This window comes from Equus przewalskii, chromosome 4, assembly GCF_037783145.1.
Source record: "Equus przewalskii isolate Varuska chromosome 4, EquPr2, whole genome shotgun sequence".
NCBI classification, from domain to species: Eukaryota; Metazoa; Chordata; class Mammalia; order Perissodactyla; family Equidae; genus Equus; species Equus przewalskii.
In genome coordinates this window covers 59,505,372-59,523,631 of record NC_091834.1, presented here as the reverse complement: position 1 = coordinate 59,523,631, position 18,260 = coordinate 59,505,372, and the positions used below count along the sequence as shown (strand labels likewise).

The following is an 18,260-nucleotide window of genomic DNA, read 5'->3' as shown; positions in this document are numbered from 1 at the left end:
TCCACATTCACACAAAAGCCCATGGAGAACTTGCCAGAACTCAAGCAAAGGACTCTGGTTTGTCAGTCAGTGGCTGATATCACCAGCAATACCACAAGGCAGCACCAGCAATAATGTCTCATGTTTCTATGACATCTTCCCTCCAGAAGGCTCCCAGAACCCTCCACAAACTCTCTGGGGATAGGTAATAAGAGGGTCCAAATGGACATCACCACTCATCTGACTTCCAGACATTGCTCCATGCTGTGCTGCCAACCCCACCACATAAACAGGTAGGAGAATGGGGCTTGATCCTCTCGAAACTACTGGGCAGTTTAGGGAAAGAGAGCATAACTACTCACATTGGAAAGAAGTCTGTGCTCTGTTCTAAGCCATATCTCATAAAATGGAGGTCTTAGCATGAGAGCGACCATGTAGGTCATTTTCCAATGACTGCAATGTGGAGATACCCAAAAGATCAAGTGTAGAAAAAGTCACCATCAATTTCCAAAAGGAAAAATGCAAACTTCTGATTTTAGACAATGGATGTTTCTAATTTCTTTCAAAGAGATCGGTTCCAGTATAACAGTAGTCGTAGCAGCTGCAGTGGTAGTAGCAACAACAGACATAATTGAGCACTCTGTGCAGGCACTATACTAAGTACTCTGCACACAGAACCTCCTCTAACCCTCACAACGATTCCACTTGATGGATCACCAGAGGCTAAAAGAGGTTTAATCCAGCACAGCAGGCCAACTTCCCCCCTTAAAGTCTAGACAAATGGAAAAACTGTGGGTTCTAGAAGAGTTTTAGGGGTTTATTTTACTCAAAGGGGAAAATGAAACAAAACAGAATTTGGTCTCTGATGGTGAGCTATTTCACCAGTAATCCAAAGGCCCAGTATCCATGTGGCTACTGTAAAAGCAGGCACCCTCCTTCACCCATTCAGAAGTAACCACTCTGAACATCTGGTGGGCAGGATGCATCTGGCTTATTTCCAGGGGAAAGTTATCAGTGGAAATGGCCAACACCAACATGTCAGAGGCTGTGAGGGAAGCGGTTCAAACTATTCAAAGTGGAAAATAATAATAGTGATGAAGATGATGATGATGACGGTGGTAAGGGGAACTTTGAAGGTATCTTGGTGAGGAAGGAAAGCCCACAGCAGACATGATTGCCAAGTGACAGTTGCTTCCCTGTTGGAAGGTAAGTGCATCCCCTGCATGCCAGAACTGAAGACCCCCACACTCACCTGGGAGCAGCCTGGGGCACTGCAGACAAACGGCCTCTCCTGCTCCAAATTCATCTTGGATTCCTCATAAATCTGAAGGGTCGGGGCAGAGGGAGGAAGGAAAACAGAAATCCATGAATATTTCCTGCTTCTACTTGAGAAGCACGAGAAAGGCAATCACTCGGAGCCCCCTCTCTATTCCAATTCCCAAATTAGATGAGAAAAACATGAACATGAACACGGGTCCCGCCATGCTGAAGTTCATTATTCTCCCTGCAGTCCGAGTTCCCGTTATGTTTCTCGAGTGCATATTTGCTACACTTTGAAGAAAAGTATCATGGGACTGTTGCAGCAGAAATCCTGCCCGTGGAAAATCACCTGGTGGGTGTTATTACCAGGTAGGTCCCCACCTATGTGAGAAGATTCCAAGGCAAAGCTTACACAGGTCCTTTGGGGTTGGCTACTTAGGACAGTAAGAGAAGGGGCAGGAAGCAGGTAACCATCAATGTGAGGACCAACCCTGATAACAGGTTATATGATTCACCCATGATCACCCCACCAACCATCAGTATGACCAAGAGACAAAACTTAGCTCTGAAGCCAGCTTAGCAATGCCCCTGGTGGTGAGCCATGGTCTTAAATTCCCCTTCATCTCAGGCATTCCATGATACCTCAACAGAAATTATCCAAGTTATGCAGGGGTAAATAGAAATCAGAAAATGCAAAAAGCATTACCTCGGATATTTCGTTCATTTGGTTTTACAGGCTAACTTAAAATTAATATTAGATTAAGGCTACTGCTCCTCTGATCTAGATAAGCTATCTGGAATAAGGCAGCTTTGCAGGGAGAAACTTTATGTTAGGATCTAGTCCCATCTTAAATTAGAGCACAGTCTTTTCTCCTATAGGTGGTTCTTAGGTAAGTTCATTAGGCAAAAATTGATCATAATCAAAATTACCTTTGCAAATCCCCCCAAAAGCCAGTAAAAGTACAGTATGTATGGTTTTGTGGTTACTAATCTATAGAGTGACATAAAATTTTCAAAAATATCTTAAGGACTATGCAAATTTAAGTTCCACAATTTAAGTCATTTTCTAAATTATACTTTTTGCTAATTTTAGAGTTGAGTTTACAGAGGCTACATGGGCTGCTGGAGGGACACAGCTCTGTTATGGGACTAAAACCTCCTGCTTTGTCTCTAAGCACAGGAAGCAATTGGCTTCCTTAAAATGCTACTTGTTGGTGATTCCAAAGGAGTCCCAAGCCACCTTCGCCCTTGGAATATAACCCTCGATCCAAGGAAGCTTTATTATCCTGGAAAAAAAAAAGCCAATTCTAATTTGCATGTCATTATACCCTTCCCCCAAACACTGATATATTTCACACTATTTCTGGGGAAATAGATGCATACTTTCACTTTTCTGAAACACAAAATGAAAAGATTTGCCTTAGATAACACTCCTCCTCAGATACTAAAAAAAAAAACAAATTTTAAAATGTAAGCTCTGCTCACAACACAATTCCTCCACATCGTACAATTTTCACCAAGTAATGCCCTTTTCACTCCCCATTTGGAATGACTTCCCACTGGTCACCCATCTATACAGTAACTTAGTATAATTTTACAGCTTTCCTGTATCAGGCATATTGTTTAAACTCTTTTACTCTATTACATTCTAAACACAATTCTAAGTAAATATTCTAACTCTTTTACTCTATTATATTCTTTCTAAAGAAGAAAAATCCCACAAATAGCTTTAGGAGCTTTCCACTTGCCCTTGTCTGAGGAAAGCCATGAGCAACTAAAATAACGTCTCCTATCTCATTATTCGTTTGATTTTGCCATCATCTATCAGAGAACATTGCTCCTCTCCCCTGTGAATGCTGACAACTTACGTCTAAGCCCCAAAATGAAGGGAGACTTTAAAGCTGAGAACATGATTTTGATCTAAGATAGAATAAACAACAGAGTAAGTGGGTTATCCATTAATTAAATATGCCTTGTTTTTCTAGTAAATTTTTAAAAATGCTTTCCTGGAACTTTTCTGTCTCTGTGGCCATGATCTGTCTGACCATTGCCAGGTGTTGTAATCACTTCAGGCCTCAGTTTCCCCTCCTTTACAACAGGGGTATGAGTGTCAGTCTTCAGCTCCTTCATTGCTGTGTTACACTGATCAGTTAAGAGGCCTGTAAGACATTTCTGAATCATGCAGAAAAGTGTGTATTTAACTGTGTGTGTGGAGGCAGGGAGGGTCTGTGGGCAAGTGTTACTGAAATGTCACTTTAATATTAACTATTCTCCATTTATAAAAGAGAATTTGCTATAAGGTGATTCTTTCTTGGACACCACGTAAAAGCTTTAGTTGCTTAAGTAAGGAAAGAATGCCAATATTAGTTATATTACTAACCAACACCAAGATGACATGACAATAAAATGAGAAAGTTCCATATAACTATATTTAGGGCCTACATCTGAAAGTAGTCATTAGTGATAATAATTAGATTATTGTCCAACTAATAGAAGTAGTCAAGATTGGAAGTGTTACCACTGAAGGTTAAAAGAGATTCATTAATAAGCCCAAGTGAAGAAAGAGATTGACCAGTCTCTACAAGGTAAGTATGAAGAGAAAGTATTTTTCTACCATAATCACAACTCTATCCCAAAACCTAGTCCACCAAAATGCTGACTTTCCCTGTAAATTCAGGCCCATAATGTAATAGTTCAGCAATTCTGCTGGATATCAACATTAGTTATCTTAATTATTGGTTCCAATCTACATATGAGCTGCGGCAAATACTGTGGAATCTGGAGACAGAACAAGGTCCAGCCATGTAGTTTTAGTCTGTCTTACTGAGCCTTCAGAGTACGCATGTTACATTTAGAGGAACATGACTGATCAGAGAAACACAGTCTGCCCTCAAATAGTTTTGAGTTCAGTCATCAATATGTTCAACTGAATTACTACTGTCATTTTAGTATTTTATTTTTTAAACATAAATGGATCTGTATCAAGTTATTACATGCTATGGATCCCATGGACCAAATGTTTGGGCAACGTAATACTGGAATAAAAGTCCTAAGGTAAATGGCAGTTGCTAAAATAAAATGAGTTTTAAGTGATTAATAAGCGCTGAGGTGAGTGGGAGTGTAGATATAAGTGTGTGAACCTCAATTGCTTTATTTTGATGCTCTGCAGTTCCCACATTTAGCCCTCTGTGGAGAGCACGCCCTTGTTCATTCCTTTCTGTGTGGGTGTTTGTGATCGCTTACTAAATGGTACGACTCCACCACGCAGGCTTCATTCCTTTTACCAACTACTATGATCTGGTCTGGTGTATTAGTCCAAAGCCATGATCTATTTTTATGATCTATTATTACGGTTCTTTTCTAGCACATATTGTAATAATTATTCTCTCAAACAGACTCCTACTAAAGCCCTGTGTATATTCTTTTATCATCCATCAAATATGGGGCAAATTACTCAGACCTGAGTTTAGCCAGGTTGTTCTGCATTTGGTCCTCAGCAGTCAGGCCTCCTCCTCTCATTTCCCATGCAGTCGTTTTACTAGCTGGGATGTTTTAACGAACTAAGTTTTGCTTGGCAATCGCCATACCCCAGGCTCCACTGCACAGAGCTGACATAGTAGGCGTTCGATAAATATTTGTGGAATGGATAATGAACCCTGAATCATCACAATAAACCATCCCAAACAACTTGTCTTTTTTCTACTCCTAAGGCAGTGGTTCTCAAACTTTTTGGCCCTGAACCAAGTTTTCAGCAAGGCCAGAGGTTGTGCAGGCCACTCATTCCACCTGTTCCCGGTTATGGTCAGAGAAGAAATCTCACCAGATTTAATGGAAAAAACTCAAAGTTGCTTTTGGTAAAAACTATGAGGTCAAGCTAGTTTTCATTAAATTTCACGTGTAAATATATTAATTCATTATGAATTCAGTCTGCTCACATTGTCACAAACATTGAAACCACTGAAGTCCAGTCTATTAGCCACGAGTGGGCTGCTTACGACCCCCGCAGAGCACATTTGAGAAACACTGAATGACCCCATCACTTTGGTTAGATACAGTTATAACTGTGGCAGGCACTATCTAATCATTTAAGAATTTCTAAATAATACTATTTCTCGTTCCTCTTTTCCAAAGTTCAGATTCAAGGCTCACTTAGAACAAATGCCTCATGAGTCTTATTTCCCTTCAAAGTTTTGGAGAACAACACCAAACTCTAATCACAAACCCTCATAGTGCAGAAAGTGAGCCGAAGTTTTTAGTAGTTGACAAGGAGATGACAGGCTTGATTTACAATTCAAACCCTCCACTGCCACTGGATTCCTCCGGCTTCACAATGAGCAAGAATCTCTTTCATTGTTCAGCGTTTGACCCCACAAATTCCTCCTGGTCTAAAATGGGAAATGTTCCACAATGGCTGATGCAATCCATTCAAATGCTTTGCCAGGCATTGAGGGATATACTTGGAATCATCATTTCATGAAGGGCAAATATCACAAAAAAACAAATATTACTAAAAACTTGGATAGTCTACACAAAATACTGTAAATATATATTTGAAACTTAAGGGAAACAATTGAGCCCAAAAGGGAAAAACCCTACATCATCTGGTTTGCTGTAGCCATCCAAGAGTGACGCTTGCCTCTCCAAATCATGGGAAGCCATCACTGATCTTTAGATAACCTTAAACTCCAGTCTTCGTGGGATGGCACAAATCTCCCGCAATAAAAGCAGAGAGAGTCATCCAGTGACATGGGATTTGGAATAGGAAGACACTAAAAATGTTTGAATCTGAAAATCTGGCATGCACTTTTATCAATAACGTAATTTATGGGAATGCCAAAGCCGCAAACTGAATCTAAATATAAACGAGCACTAATAATAATATTGATACGTCCCCATCAGCTCTGGTATTGTTAGTCTGGATATGAATGCGTTACAGATCTGAAAGGGGGGCTTGACTTTTAATAGTGATGTTAACAACATCTGCTGGCTTTTATTGCCCTACTGTGAGTGTGGAAAGGGCCTTCTTGGCAGGACTCGCGTGAAACAGACCTTGCTACGTTGGTGAGCTTACTAGACTGCCAAAAAGGGTTCTCGAGGAGGAAACTGGTCCTTCCTAACGCACCAAGGACAGCTGACAAACAGAAGGCCCCTGAGTTAGCCACACTGTGTGAGAGTCCAGATCAGTCTTACTTTGTCTCTGTGGGCAAAGGTTGTTTATTAACTAAATTAGTTAAGGGCACAGCCAATGTGTACTCTGTGTTTCTGAAAAAAAAGCAAATATTTCTCTCAACGTATTGGTCAGAAAGGCAAAGAGCCACACACAACAATAACCCAACACAAATTCACCAACAACACAGTCTAACTTATTTTATTCTAAGATGCCTGATTCTACTTTAAAAGCAAGGATGCAAGACAGTTCTTCCAACACATGGCTAGCTGTTGGAAAGGAATTACATATTTAATTTAGGGCAAAGACTTACTTCTTTGGGAGGGACACTGTATCTTTCACTATCTTATATGCTTATCTGTAAAACAGGACCATTTTTGTAAAACAAGACCATTCAAAGAGACATGATTTGAAAAAATAAAGGAATCTAATTGCAAAACAAGAGAAAAGTAAATCCTTTTATTTCAAATATATCTTTATTTTTCAAACTTGAATATCACAATTTCAAATCAAAAACACCTTTGAATTTCAGTCCAAAAAAATCGATTATTTTGTGTCATTGTATCCTTCTCTGCGTCTCTGTGCGTATCTCCCACTGTCTTTGTTTTTCTCTATCTTCTCTCTCAAATTCTCTCTCTCTCTTCATATGTCTATTTCTCTGTGTCTTTATTTGTTTTGTGATGTATGTCTTTCTCTGTCTCTCTTTGTGTATGTGTATCTGTCTGTCTGTCTCTCTCTCGCACACGCACACACATTTTATCAGATGTGTTCTTACTAGCTTTACTGGTAAAAAGATCTAGTAAGCTTGTTTCCTGTTTCAGTGTTATTCTTGAAGCAGGCTGCAGCTAGAATCTGAATTTCATTGGGCTATTATTATTTGCAGCTGTGTGACCTTTTTAACCCTGCTTTTAAAGTGACATTTCAGCCCTCAAGCTTGAAACGCCTTAAATGCTGCAAAGTTTTCAAACCAGAGATTTACACAGGGAACAAGACCAAGAGAGGCACTGGTCCTCCTAAGTGAAAATTTCAGCCGAACTTGGCGAGAATGGGGTGTGTGACTGGGCAGTTTACAGCCAGAACTCTTCCCCGGAAGTCCTAACTTTTACATGGACCACCGCAGTTATTCAACTACAATTCCATCCAAACCCAAAAATCATTGTCCTTAAAAGATGTTCACCACCCACTGGGATCCCAAAAGTTCAGAATCTCACAACCTGAATCAAAGACCTCTTGGGTCTTGTTTCACACACTGCATCATGCTGAGGGACCATCCAGAGTTCTCTTCAAACCAGGCCCACTCGTCCCAGGAGGAAGGATTTCCAAACGGCTTTTGTCTCTGGAAACTCACCGGGGCCTTACTTCCCGATGGAGGCCCTAACAGGAGAGAGTGCAGGGGGCTCACGTCCTCTCCTGGACTTCTGCAGAGGTTTGTGGTTTTATCTATGTGGTGTCTATACTGTGTATGAAAAAACATTCCAGTGCGATTGGGTTTTCATATGTTAAATTCCTTTTTCTTTCTTCTCTTCTTTTTTTTAAGTTTTCCATATGTTTCTTTGGAGCTGAGGCCTCTTTTTAAAGTTACTGGCTAATTTCTACGTATGTTTCACACAATCCTGTCTTACAGCTTTCTTATCTGCGGTTTCGATAGTTCCAAACACACTTGTTCAGCCTGGGTGTTGGGCATTAGGTCTTTTGTTGGCTAAGTCGCTGTAGTAAGTGTGTCTGTGCCTTCCTGTGTGTATTCAGGCCCTTGTTACTCTTCTTGCTCCCATCTAGCACAATACATTTTTTGCAGGACACACCCCATCTCTAAGAAAAGTTTATTTGATATGTGTGTGGTTAACAAAACACTAGTGAGAGATTCTCAGGTTTTGAAGGAAATGTTGAATGTAACCAAGTCACCTGATTTATTTCTAATGGGACTGAGCACGACCTCAGAAGACATGCTGAACGGAGGCAAATCTCTCTTCTTACCTGCCCCAGATCTGAACAAAGTGAAGAGAAAAGGAAAGAAAAGAAAAAAAGTAACAGTGGAACAAGTTGATCAGGGGTTTCACTGACATTGTCATCTTTACCTTTCCAGAAAGTCTTCTATTGCAATTTAAAATAATTGCCCCATGAAATCCTGACAGGAAAACTATGATAGCAAAGAAATTAAATGGGTATATTCTTCATCCTGGTCAAAAGCAGCTTGCCTTTAGAAAATCGGGAAAAAGTCAGCAACACAGTTCTTCTCCTTTTTTGCTCTACTGTAGTAATATTTGCCTCTTTAGAACTCTAACACATTCTCAATGGGACTACTCTACCTCTGGATAATTTTTAGTATGTTTGGGGTGCATTGGTTTTTAAACTGCTTTTATGTAAAATGAATATTTTAAAATATTCTGAAAAATCACAACTTTCTAGTCTTGGTTTTCTTTTCACACATTCAAATGATTTCTATTGGAGAGAACTGTTATCTTTGTATCTTTATTCTCTATAAGTATCCTTGTATCTCCAGCAACAATATATGTTTGGTTCAACAAATGTATAGGCTGAAGTGATCTTTAACAAAACATCTGAAGAGTTTTCTTCTGCTGCTTGAATCTGAGCTATAAAAACGTAAGACTGTGTATAAACATGGTGGAGAGCATTCCAGACCTCTCCACTTTCTCCAGGGCCTGGTAAGAAGCTATTTCATCTTACTATTAAATCTTAAGATTACTATTACTGACTTACTATTAAAAGACGTTTGAGAATGATCATATCAAACTGGGTGTTTTTTCCCCTTGACTCCAGAAGAAAGCTAGGCGTTCCCAAGTTCTATCTAAAGTAGCCGGCAGTTGTGTTCAGAGCCTGCTACATCTCATGGTGTCAGTTGAATACAAGGTAAAAATACACTCCAAGACTTGATTCAGATTCCTAACACACTATGCTTCAAATGTCAAGCATGTGAACATTTGACAGCACTAGCAGGTCACTGAAAGGCCATGCTAAGGCAAAAATCTTCTGTCCCCTGAAGATGCTGCCATCATTCTAATAAGGTTTCCTTTCTAAATACCAGCAAAAGGCATATTTTCACCCAGCTTCCTAGAGGTGGCATCATTTCCTTGCATGGCCCAGTAAGGGGATTTGGGAATAGGGGAAGCCGATTGCTAGTTGCCACCATCACTAGAGGTCCACTGGCATTTAATGGGTGGGGGGTCAAGGCTGTGAAATACTCAGAGTGGGCAACCCTGTGCAACACCAAAGTCTCCTGGCCCAACTGCCAACAGTGGAGCTTTTGCACCCACAGCCCCCTGGCCCATGCCACCCAGGTTACAGATAAAAAGGATATGAGAATAAGAACAATAATAAGAGTGAGACAATAATTTAACAGTCAGCATACAGGAGAGAAAATGGAAATAAGGGACTAAATGCATAGCCACCTTTGTATACTTCTCACAGAGCCCTGAAAAACCCCAAGAAAGTTAAGCTTAGGATGAGGCTCGATTCGATGCCAATAAAAACTTTATGAATATTCAAAAAGGTATGTGAAATTACCATTCCCTCTCAGAGCGAGGGAGGGCTGGGGACTGTGGCCAAAATTTTAACCAAGCATAAGCATACCCTTTCAGGTTCAATCCATAGAGGAGACAGATGAGTAAGCTGGAGTAGACTTTTTTCAGATGAATTACCTGGCTTGGCTACCTCCAGTCCCCACTCTCCAGTTAACTGACCACACCGTTTTAAGCAGTGTTGACTCAACAGGAGCAAAAGAAAGCATTGGCCCAGCGTAGAAACATGGCTCTTGCCCACAGACTTTTTCGCCCTGATAATTGCCTGTTGATTTTATATTATTGCTGAGGATAGCTCCATCAAAAAAAGCATGTTTTTCTTTTCTTTTTTACATTTAAGTAGAGAACACCACAAGCTTCTAAATTTTGTTTTAATGTCGCTGGTCCCATCAGCCGTCAGCTCATAGAATACTTATTAGGGGAATATTGGCCTCCTAACCAACTTCTCAATAAGAAAGCTTATTAATAGGCCAAAAGTGTATTAATAGGCATACACACACACACACACACACACATACATATATATTTAATTTTTTTCTCTTTTGGCCTGTTAAGTTTTCTTACTATGAAGTCAGGGGGTGTGTGTGTATATATTCACACACATTATAGAGATTATTTCATGCCCATAAACTAGCTCAACGCCCTAAACTGATGCCTAGTCCCTAATGTAACCCCAAGGAGGATACTGAGCTCACAAGGAAGCAGAATAAGATAATCCGGGTCTGCCTCTCTGCAAAGTCACGACAGCTAAGGATCATTAAACTTGTATTTTAAAAGCACAGAAATAAGCTATATTTTTGAGGATCACTAAATCGTTTCCAGGGACTAGAAAAGTCCTTAATGTCTTTCTCAACTTCCGATTAAACAAAAGAGTCACTCACTAAAGCCTGCAAATCCGCTAAAACACCCTGGAAAAACGACATGGAAAGAAAAGGCCTTTTCCTTGAACCACCACCCACGAGAGGTTACACTGTCCCAGACTCCGATTCATCAAAAGGTCCGCGCCATGAACAAACAGACGCAGGGCAGGCTCCCTCTCCCCCGGGGCCCAGCCCCCAGACAACGGCACCATTTGTCAGTCAACACCCCAAATCAGCACGGAAAGTGAAAGAGGAGTTTTTTCACGCGCCTGCCCTCCAAAACCCAGGACCCTCCCTCAGCATGAATGAGGTCTCTTGGCTCAGGGGGTGGAGGTCGGGTCCTGGGAAGTCCCCTGATCCTGGACTCGTCCGAGAGGTAGAGGGACAGGGAGGAAGGGCACGCGCAGCGCCCCCGGGCATCTGGAGGGAGGCCATGAGCCATGCGCACGGGAGGGCGGAGGAGAGGGGATGGGAAGAGGGGCCCCCAGATCCACACGGGGCCAATTGCAGCTGCTCAACGAGGGAACTGAAGCATCTTCACAGGGCATTGTTCCCAGGCGCTTCGGGGAAAGTGGACCGTGGACAGTGATTGATTACCCGTCACGGAGAACTCGTTCAAAAGTGCTTCAACCTCGGCATGGATCGGGGGCAGGATCAGAAACCGAGGACACTGGTCCCATTCATTCATTCCTTCCTCACATAGGCACTGAGCACCTACCACACGCTGGGCTCCACGATCGGAGCAGGAACCTCAAAACAGCCCCTGGCCTCCCAGCACTGGCCGTCCAGGAGGGAGGCGAGGCGGGCAGGGATGTCTATGGTGGACGGCAGAATTGTAAAGGCCATAACGTCTTGTAGCAAAGTGCTGTGTGGGAGTTCGGACGCCACGAGGAAACAAGGCTGTTCCATTAACTACATTAATACCATATAAGCTCCTTTCACAGCTAAGTATTTCTGGTAATAAGATGCCAATTCAAGGCGAGCATGCACACACACCCAGACACCCACCCCTTGGAGTAATCTCTTAGTTGTACTAGAAGTAAGGTTTTTTGTTTGTCTTTTTCATTGAGGTTTTATTTTCCTTTTAATCCTGATAATTAAAGCTGGATTATTTGTGGTAAACCTAACACTGTGGCCCGGGGACCAGATTTTATATTAGTAAATCAGTAATTAAATCTCAGTTCCCTTGCTCACTAGCTGTGTGATCTTGGACAAGTTACTTAACGCCCTGAACATTATTTTTCTCACTATAAAAAGACACTATAGGGCCAGCCAGTGGTGCAGCAGTTAAGTGCGCATGTTCTGCTTCGGGGGTTCGCCGGTTCGGATCCCGGATGCGGACATGGCACTGCTTGGCAAGCCATGCTGGCGTAGGTGTCCCACATATACAGTAGAGGAAGATGGGCATGGATGTTAGCTCAAGGCCAGTCTTCCTCAGCAAAAAGAGGAGGATCGGCAGCAAATGTTAGCTTAGGGCTAATCTTCCTCAAAAAAAAAAAAAGACTATAAACAATATCAGCAACACCTGCCTCACAGGGATATTGGGAGCATCAAATGGATGATATGTGAAAAGCACTTCATAAACTGTAGAGTGCTGTAAAATATTGCTTACTGTTTTTATCAGACAGTCACTTTGTAGTAAGCACACCAAGCTGCTGAGGTACTGGACAGTGCGGAGTTATGTCTGCACTTGACAGCATGTGTAAAGAGATGAAAGGTTCTCAAGGATGTTGGAGGTGATCATCTTTAAAAAGATCCCGACCTTCTATGATTCTCTGACAATCTGGCAATTATCAAGCAAAACCTTATCTACTAGCTTTTTACGGGTAGTCTCCCAGGTAGAATTATTTCTTTGCCTTCTAGTTGAGAGGTCATGTTGAGAAGTGCTTTTGAATCTGATCTGCGTTCAGACCCCAACTCTGGGACATATCAGCTGACCTATAAGCTTGGGTAATGGGTCACTTGACCCTGGGATAAATTTGGCTATTGCTGGCTGAGCTAGCCAGGGAGCATCCGACACCTCGCCCTAGGCTCGGAGGAGCCAGAGCCAGAACTGCACATGAATGTGTTCACCTTTCTGGAGCATTGCTCCTGACCACAGAAATGCAGCTAAAGCCCTTTGCTAGGCAAGTCCACCCCCTGATCTGTGCCTGGATACTCTGTCCTTGCAGACCACACTCCAGTCACACTGAAGGTAGGAAAAGAGCAGAGCTTGGAATGCTGAGAAACTCAGCACCTTCTTATAAGTAGGCACTTTTACGCTTCTCTTGGGTCATCAGAAATCATACTAATACAGGAGGCCCGCCCTGTGGCCGAGTGGTTAAGTTCGTGTGCTCTGCTTCGGCAGCCCAGGGTTTTACCGGTTCGGATCCTGGGCACGGACCTAGCACCACTCATCAAGCCATGCTGAGCCGGCAGCCCACATAGCAGAGCCAGAAGGACCTACAACTAGAATATACAACTATGTACTGGGGGGCTTTAGGGAGAAGAAGGGGGAAAACAAAGAAGATTGGTAACAGATCTTAGCTCAGGTGCCAATCTTTAACAAAAAAAAAGAAATCAGACTAATACAGATTATGATCTTTTTTTCATCCACTCTCCACTTGAGCTATCAAAAAAGAAACTGAATCTTCCTTTTGTTATTAAATTTTCTTTAGAAAATTATATTTTCCTCTTTTTCAGCTTATTGCTTATTCTCATTCCTGCTTTTCTTTATTTTTTCTTTTTTTCCCCTCTCCTTTTCATTCCCCAACTATCCCATTTAATAAAAATACTTTGAATAAAGCACAAAGAGCAAGTTAGTTGTGAAAAGAAAGGAAGTCACAGCACAATCAAAGATCTGGTCATTTCAACCACTTGGGAAAGTGGAGAGATGACATCTCAATAACAGCAACATTTCCTAACCCAGGACCCCGGAGAGTTCAAGATGAAGAGCCCAAGACCTCTGCCCCTGAAAGCAGGTCACCTCCCAGTGTGGAAAGGTCTGGATGTGTGGAAAGCCTGACAAATTTTGAGGTTTTTTTTTTTTGCTGAGGAAGATTTGCCCTGAGCTAACATCTGTTGCCAATCTTCCTCCACTTTACATGTGGGTCACCACCACAGCATGGCTTGACGAGTGGTATAGGTCCACGCCCAGGATCTGAACTCATGAACCCGGGCTGCTGAAGCAGAGTACACAGAACTTAACCTCTACACCATGGGACTGGCCTCAGATTTTGAGTTTTTTAATGCTCGGGAGTAGTCAAAATTTTATTTAGTGAAAATATCTCTTCCATGTACCACTACATCCTGTGCATCAAGCATTTTTAATCTCAGAAAAGCATTTTCCATCAAGGCTGAAAGAAAGCCTTGATTAGATACAGCTTTGATTTATCTTCTCCACTAAGTGCCTCTGTGGGGAATGCAGTCGAGTAAAGCAGTTAGAATATGAGTCAGGACGGCAAAACTCCCAGCTATTTCCAAAACCTTCAGTTTTCCTACTCGCCTTTGCAATACCTACATCAAAGGATTTCTGGTATTCTCGAAGTAATGGAATTATTTAAATAGCGACATCAAGCTAATGTTTGTAAGATGCTTCAAAGACGACGAACACAAGTTGAAAGCAGCAGTTCCATCGTTATTTCTCCATCTGTCCTCTACTGTTCCCAAAGAAACAGAAACAACCACTTACACAAACACGCACAAAAAATCCTACGGACACCAAGTTAACCAATGTCTCCTTTCTTCCCAGACAGCCAATCAGCCAGTCACCAGGCAAACAGCTCAAGCACCAGGCAAGGAAAACATGTTATTTTTCTGGGCAAGCCTTAACTTCACTGCCTACAAAACACGGCCCCATGGGGCACATCCCACACATGGCGAGATTAACGCTTCCCTCTCTCATTGGAAACCGAGAGTTACCCGTCAACGCCCTCGGACACTGAGGTCAGAATTCACCAGCACGCACCCTGAAATGCAAGCTCTTTTATTCTCGAGCTTTCCTACTCAGACCAGTACTCACATCCAGGCCATCCCTGCCGTGCCTCTCCTGCTAATAGTACGCAAAGAAAGCTCGGGAAGGTGGAGGCTAAGAGAGAAAGCTTCTCTCCACAGAGGATCATCCTCCAGGCATCTAAAATCCAGAGGACTTCTCAGATGAGAGAATTTGCTTGCTGTCAGTCCTGGACAGTGAGCCAACCTATTCAATGACGAAATGACCCCCGAAACAGGCGATTTGATGAACTAAGGTAAGAAAAAGAAAGCAAAAACAAACAACAAAACCAGGCTTCAGATAGTCTCTTAAAAATGAGGCTGTCAAGAGCCAAATTCCACAGTGCGCCCAAGCCAGTTAAAAGCACACCCAGAGCCCTCGTCAGAAATCCTCAAAGTGCAAGAGAGGCTCCCCTGCCACGGGCCAGGGTCATGCACCCAAAGGTGACAATGAGACACTCCCAGGAACATCGGGCCCAATAAGCCGGCACCGGGCCTTTCCAGACTGCGGACAGTGGCCTCTGTCCTCACTCATCGGCTGGCCCCACATTCCTGTCCCAGGTTGGACCGTGGCACACAAACCTCATTCACCTAAGCCCAGGGCAGGGTGAGGGTATTAAGGAGGCCACTCTCTTCCCTTATTCCCCCATCTTCCTCCAGAAGACTTGTCAGTCTTCTAGCAAATGTCTCCGGAGGTCGTCCTAGGGCCAGGCACTGCGTGAGGTGTGGGGGAAAGAGCAGGGAAGGAGGCGGACGCGGTCCTCGTTCTCACGGAGCAAAAGGAAGCAAAGACCACAAGCACGCGAACCAAGTAAGTGACCAGGATAAACAACTGCCCATTCTGGAAAGTCTGTTGAGAGTGATAAAGAGGGTGATGTGACAGAGACAAAGGGGGACAGGGGAACTTTTTTAAGAGGACGTCAGGAACACCTCTCTGAGCAGGCCATGCAAATAAGCCATTTGAAGAGAGAAAAAGAGACGGCGTTCCTGGTAAAGGGACCATGGGAGCAAAGAGCTCGGCATGGCTGAGGGACTGAAGGAAGGCCACAGAGGCTGGAGGGTAGCACGTGAGGGAGGGAGGGGCCCAGGGTCGATGAGAAGCAGGCAGGCCTCGAATCATCCAAGAGTAGGATTTCTTCTAAGAGTAAAGAGAAGCACTGAAGAATTCCAGGCCGTGGAGGGACGGACTTCAAGCAGCTACCTTTTCTGCTCCTCAGTCCTCTTAGGAAACACGAGGATCACAGGAACTTACTTCTGGCTGTCGTGAGGGTTAGAGGCATCCGGCAGCTGGAACAGACAGAGCAGGCGCTCACCTTCTCATCCACGAAACAGCACAGCCCGTCTCATGCATAAATAAATATGTAGGCTTCCCCCCAAAGCAAGAATGTTGTCCTGGGAGTGAGGGGTAGGGAGAAAACAAGAAAGAATAAGCAGCCCCTGCGACACGGCCAACACAGGCTGACAATATGAGAGTCTAAACACTTACCTAGGGGTTAATTCTTTCAGTCACCACTTTAGTTGCAGCTTGAGGTCACACTGCCTGGTTTCACACAATGCCTATGTGACCTTGGGGAAGTAACTTAACTTCTCTGTGCACATTTCCTCATCTATAAATGGAAATAATACTTACTCATAGGCTTGTTTTGAAGATTTATATGTAGATATAAATAAATAGTAATTCATTTTTACATATAGAACATATATAGAGAATAGAGAGAGTAATTTTTGGTATATAGTGAATATACCATACACATTGGCTATAATTATAATAATAATTACTCTTTTTTTTAGTGAGGAAGATTCGCTCTGAGCCAACATCCATTGCCAATCTTCCTCTCTTTTTTTTTGTGCTTGAGGCAAATTAGCCCTGAGCCAACATTTGTGCCAGTCTTCCTCTATTTTGTATGTGGGACGCCTCCACAGCATGGCTGATGAGTGGAGCAAGTCTGCACCCGGGATCCAATCCTGTGAACCCAGGGCCACCAAAGCAGGGTGCATGGAACTTTAACCACTCAGCCACCGGCTGGCCCCTAATAATTACTTTTTTTCTATCAGAAGAGACACTGATTTGCCTTTCAAACAAGGCACTGTAGCCTTTTCAATCCCACACAACCAAATTTAGGACAATCTCAACTACTATTTTGGGTTTCTTTTTTTTGCTTTGACTATTAAATACCATATTTTGTATTCAGTGGTTAAAAGAACATTTTCGTTGGGGTGGAGAAAGTACATCAAATATAATTTTTACCTCTCAATAGGATAGATTTGCTTTGTTTGGGTTTGGTTTTTATAGAGCTGAGTAGTTATTTTAAATGTAAAGACTCAGTTTATCCACTGAAAGATGCTCAAGAATACTTTGGTAATTGACAAAACATGTTTTATCTCAACTTGTGATTTTATGTAAATAGGAAATCTTGGGGGATATATGCCAAAATATTAACAGATGAACAGTGGCTGCAGCTGGCCAATGAAATTATGCATGTTTGTGTACCTATATTTTCTTTTTTCCTATTGTGAACATTGATTGGTTGTGTACAAAATAAATCAAAAACTCAATGTAAGATAAAAAAAAATACATCCAGAAGCACGTGATGATGGCAAGGACACTGTCAGAGTCCCCGAGCCTGTCTTGCCCTTTGTAGTGATCAGTTCCATCTTGGGAAAATTTCTAAGCCTCTCTGAATTTTAGTTTCCTCATTTGTGAAATGAACAAAGCAGTTCTTTTTCACACAAGGTTGTGGTAAAGACTGAATGAGGCATATAGTGACTACTCAACAAATCACAGCTCTGTAAAACTGCGTAGTGTTTAAGAGTATCTGGGTTCAAAGCTTGCTTCTTTCATTAATTACCTGTGTGACCTTGGATAAGTCACTTAACCTCTCTGTGCCTCAGTTTCCGCCTATCTTAAAATAATGGCACTTACCTCATAAGGATATACAAGTATGTGAGGATTAAAGGAGTTAACACATGTAAACAATTTAGAACAGAGCCTGGCACATGGTAAGTACTATGTAACTGCCAGCTTTTATTACTATTATGAAATCTGAGGCTAAAACTGCTGAAAAGCATATGGTTGCATAATCATGTAAATATGGTTTATTTTATGGTGACAAAAATAACAAGCAAGAATAGCATGGCATTCTTGTATCATTCCTTGGCAGAGGCATTCATTTTTATTCATGTATGCACTTGTGATGTTTATGCGGCAAAAAAAAAAAATCAAGATCCTAATTTTTTATTTGTTTCCATATATTTAAACACAAGCTATCATTTCAGGACTACACAGCAAACTCTTAATTGCCTGAGCTAATTCCTCCAATGAGTGTTTTCTCTGCCATCATTCTGCCGTGTTCCTCCAGGAACGTGGATTCAGTAGGTGTGCATGCACATTTGTTAGAGTATGTAGTCACACAGTGTGGAAGCACACGGGGGCTCAGGTCATCCACTTATTTATCAAACACAATTTTTATTGGAAGCCTCTTTTGCTTG

At 42.2% G+C, this 18,260-nt stretch overlaps 1 protein-coding gene across 26 annotated transcripts in view; it reads right to left on the bottom strand.

The window, feature by feature from the left end:
* Positions 1-18,260, bottom strand: part of CREB5 (cAMP responsive element binding protein 5) — a 394,803-nt gene that overhangs the window by 322,078 nt on the left and 54,465 nt on the right. For 18 of the 26 annotated variants that reach the window (XM_070616101.1, XM_070616117.1, XM_070616109.1 and 15 more), the window contains one exon: positions 1,232-1,303. In XM_070616101.1, the coding sequence (XP_070472202.1) occupies positions 1,232-1,285 (54 nt within the window). In that variant the 5' untranslated portion in view covers positions 1,286-1,303. Of the gene's footprint in view, positions 1-1,231; positions 1,304-15,972; positions 16,059-16,257; positions 16,379-18,260 lie in introns of those variants that run through there. The other 8 variants (XM_070616100.1, XM_070616104.1, XM_070616103.1 and 5 more) reach the window with 3 other exon arrangements.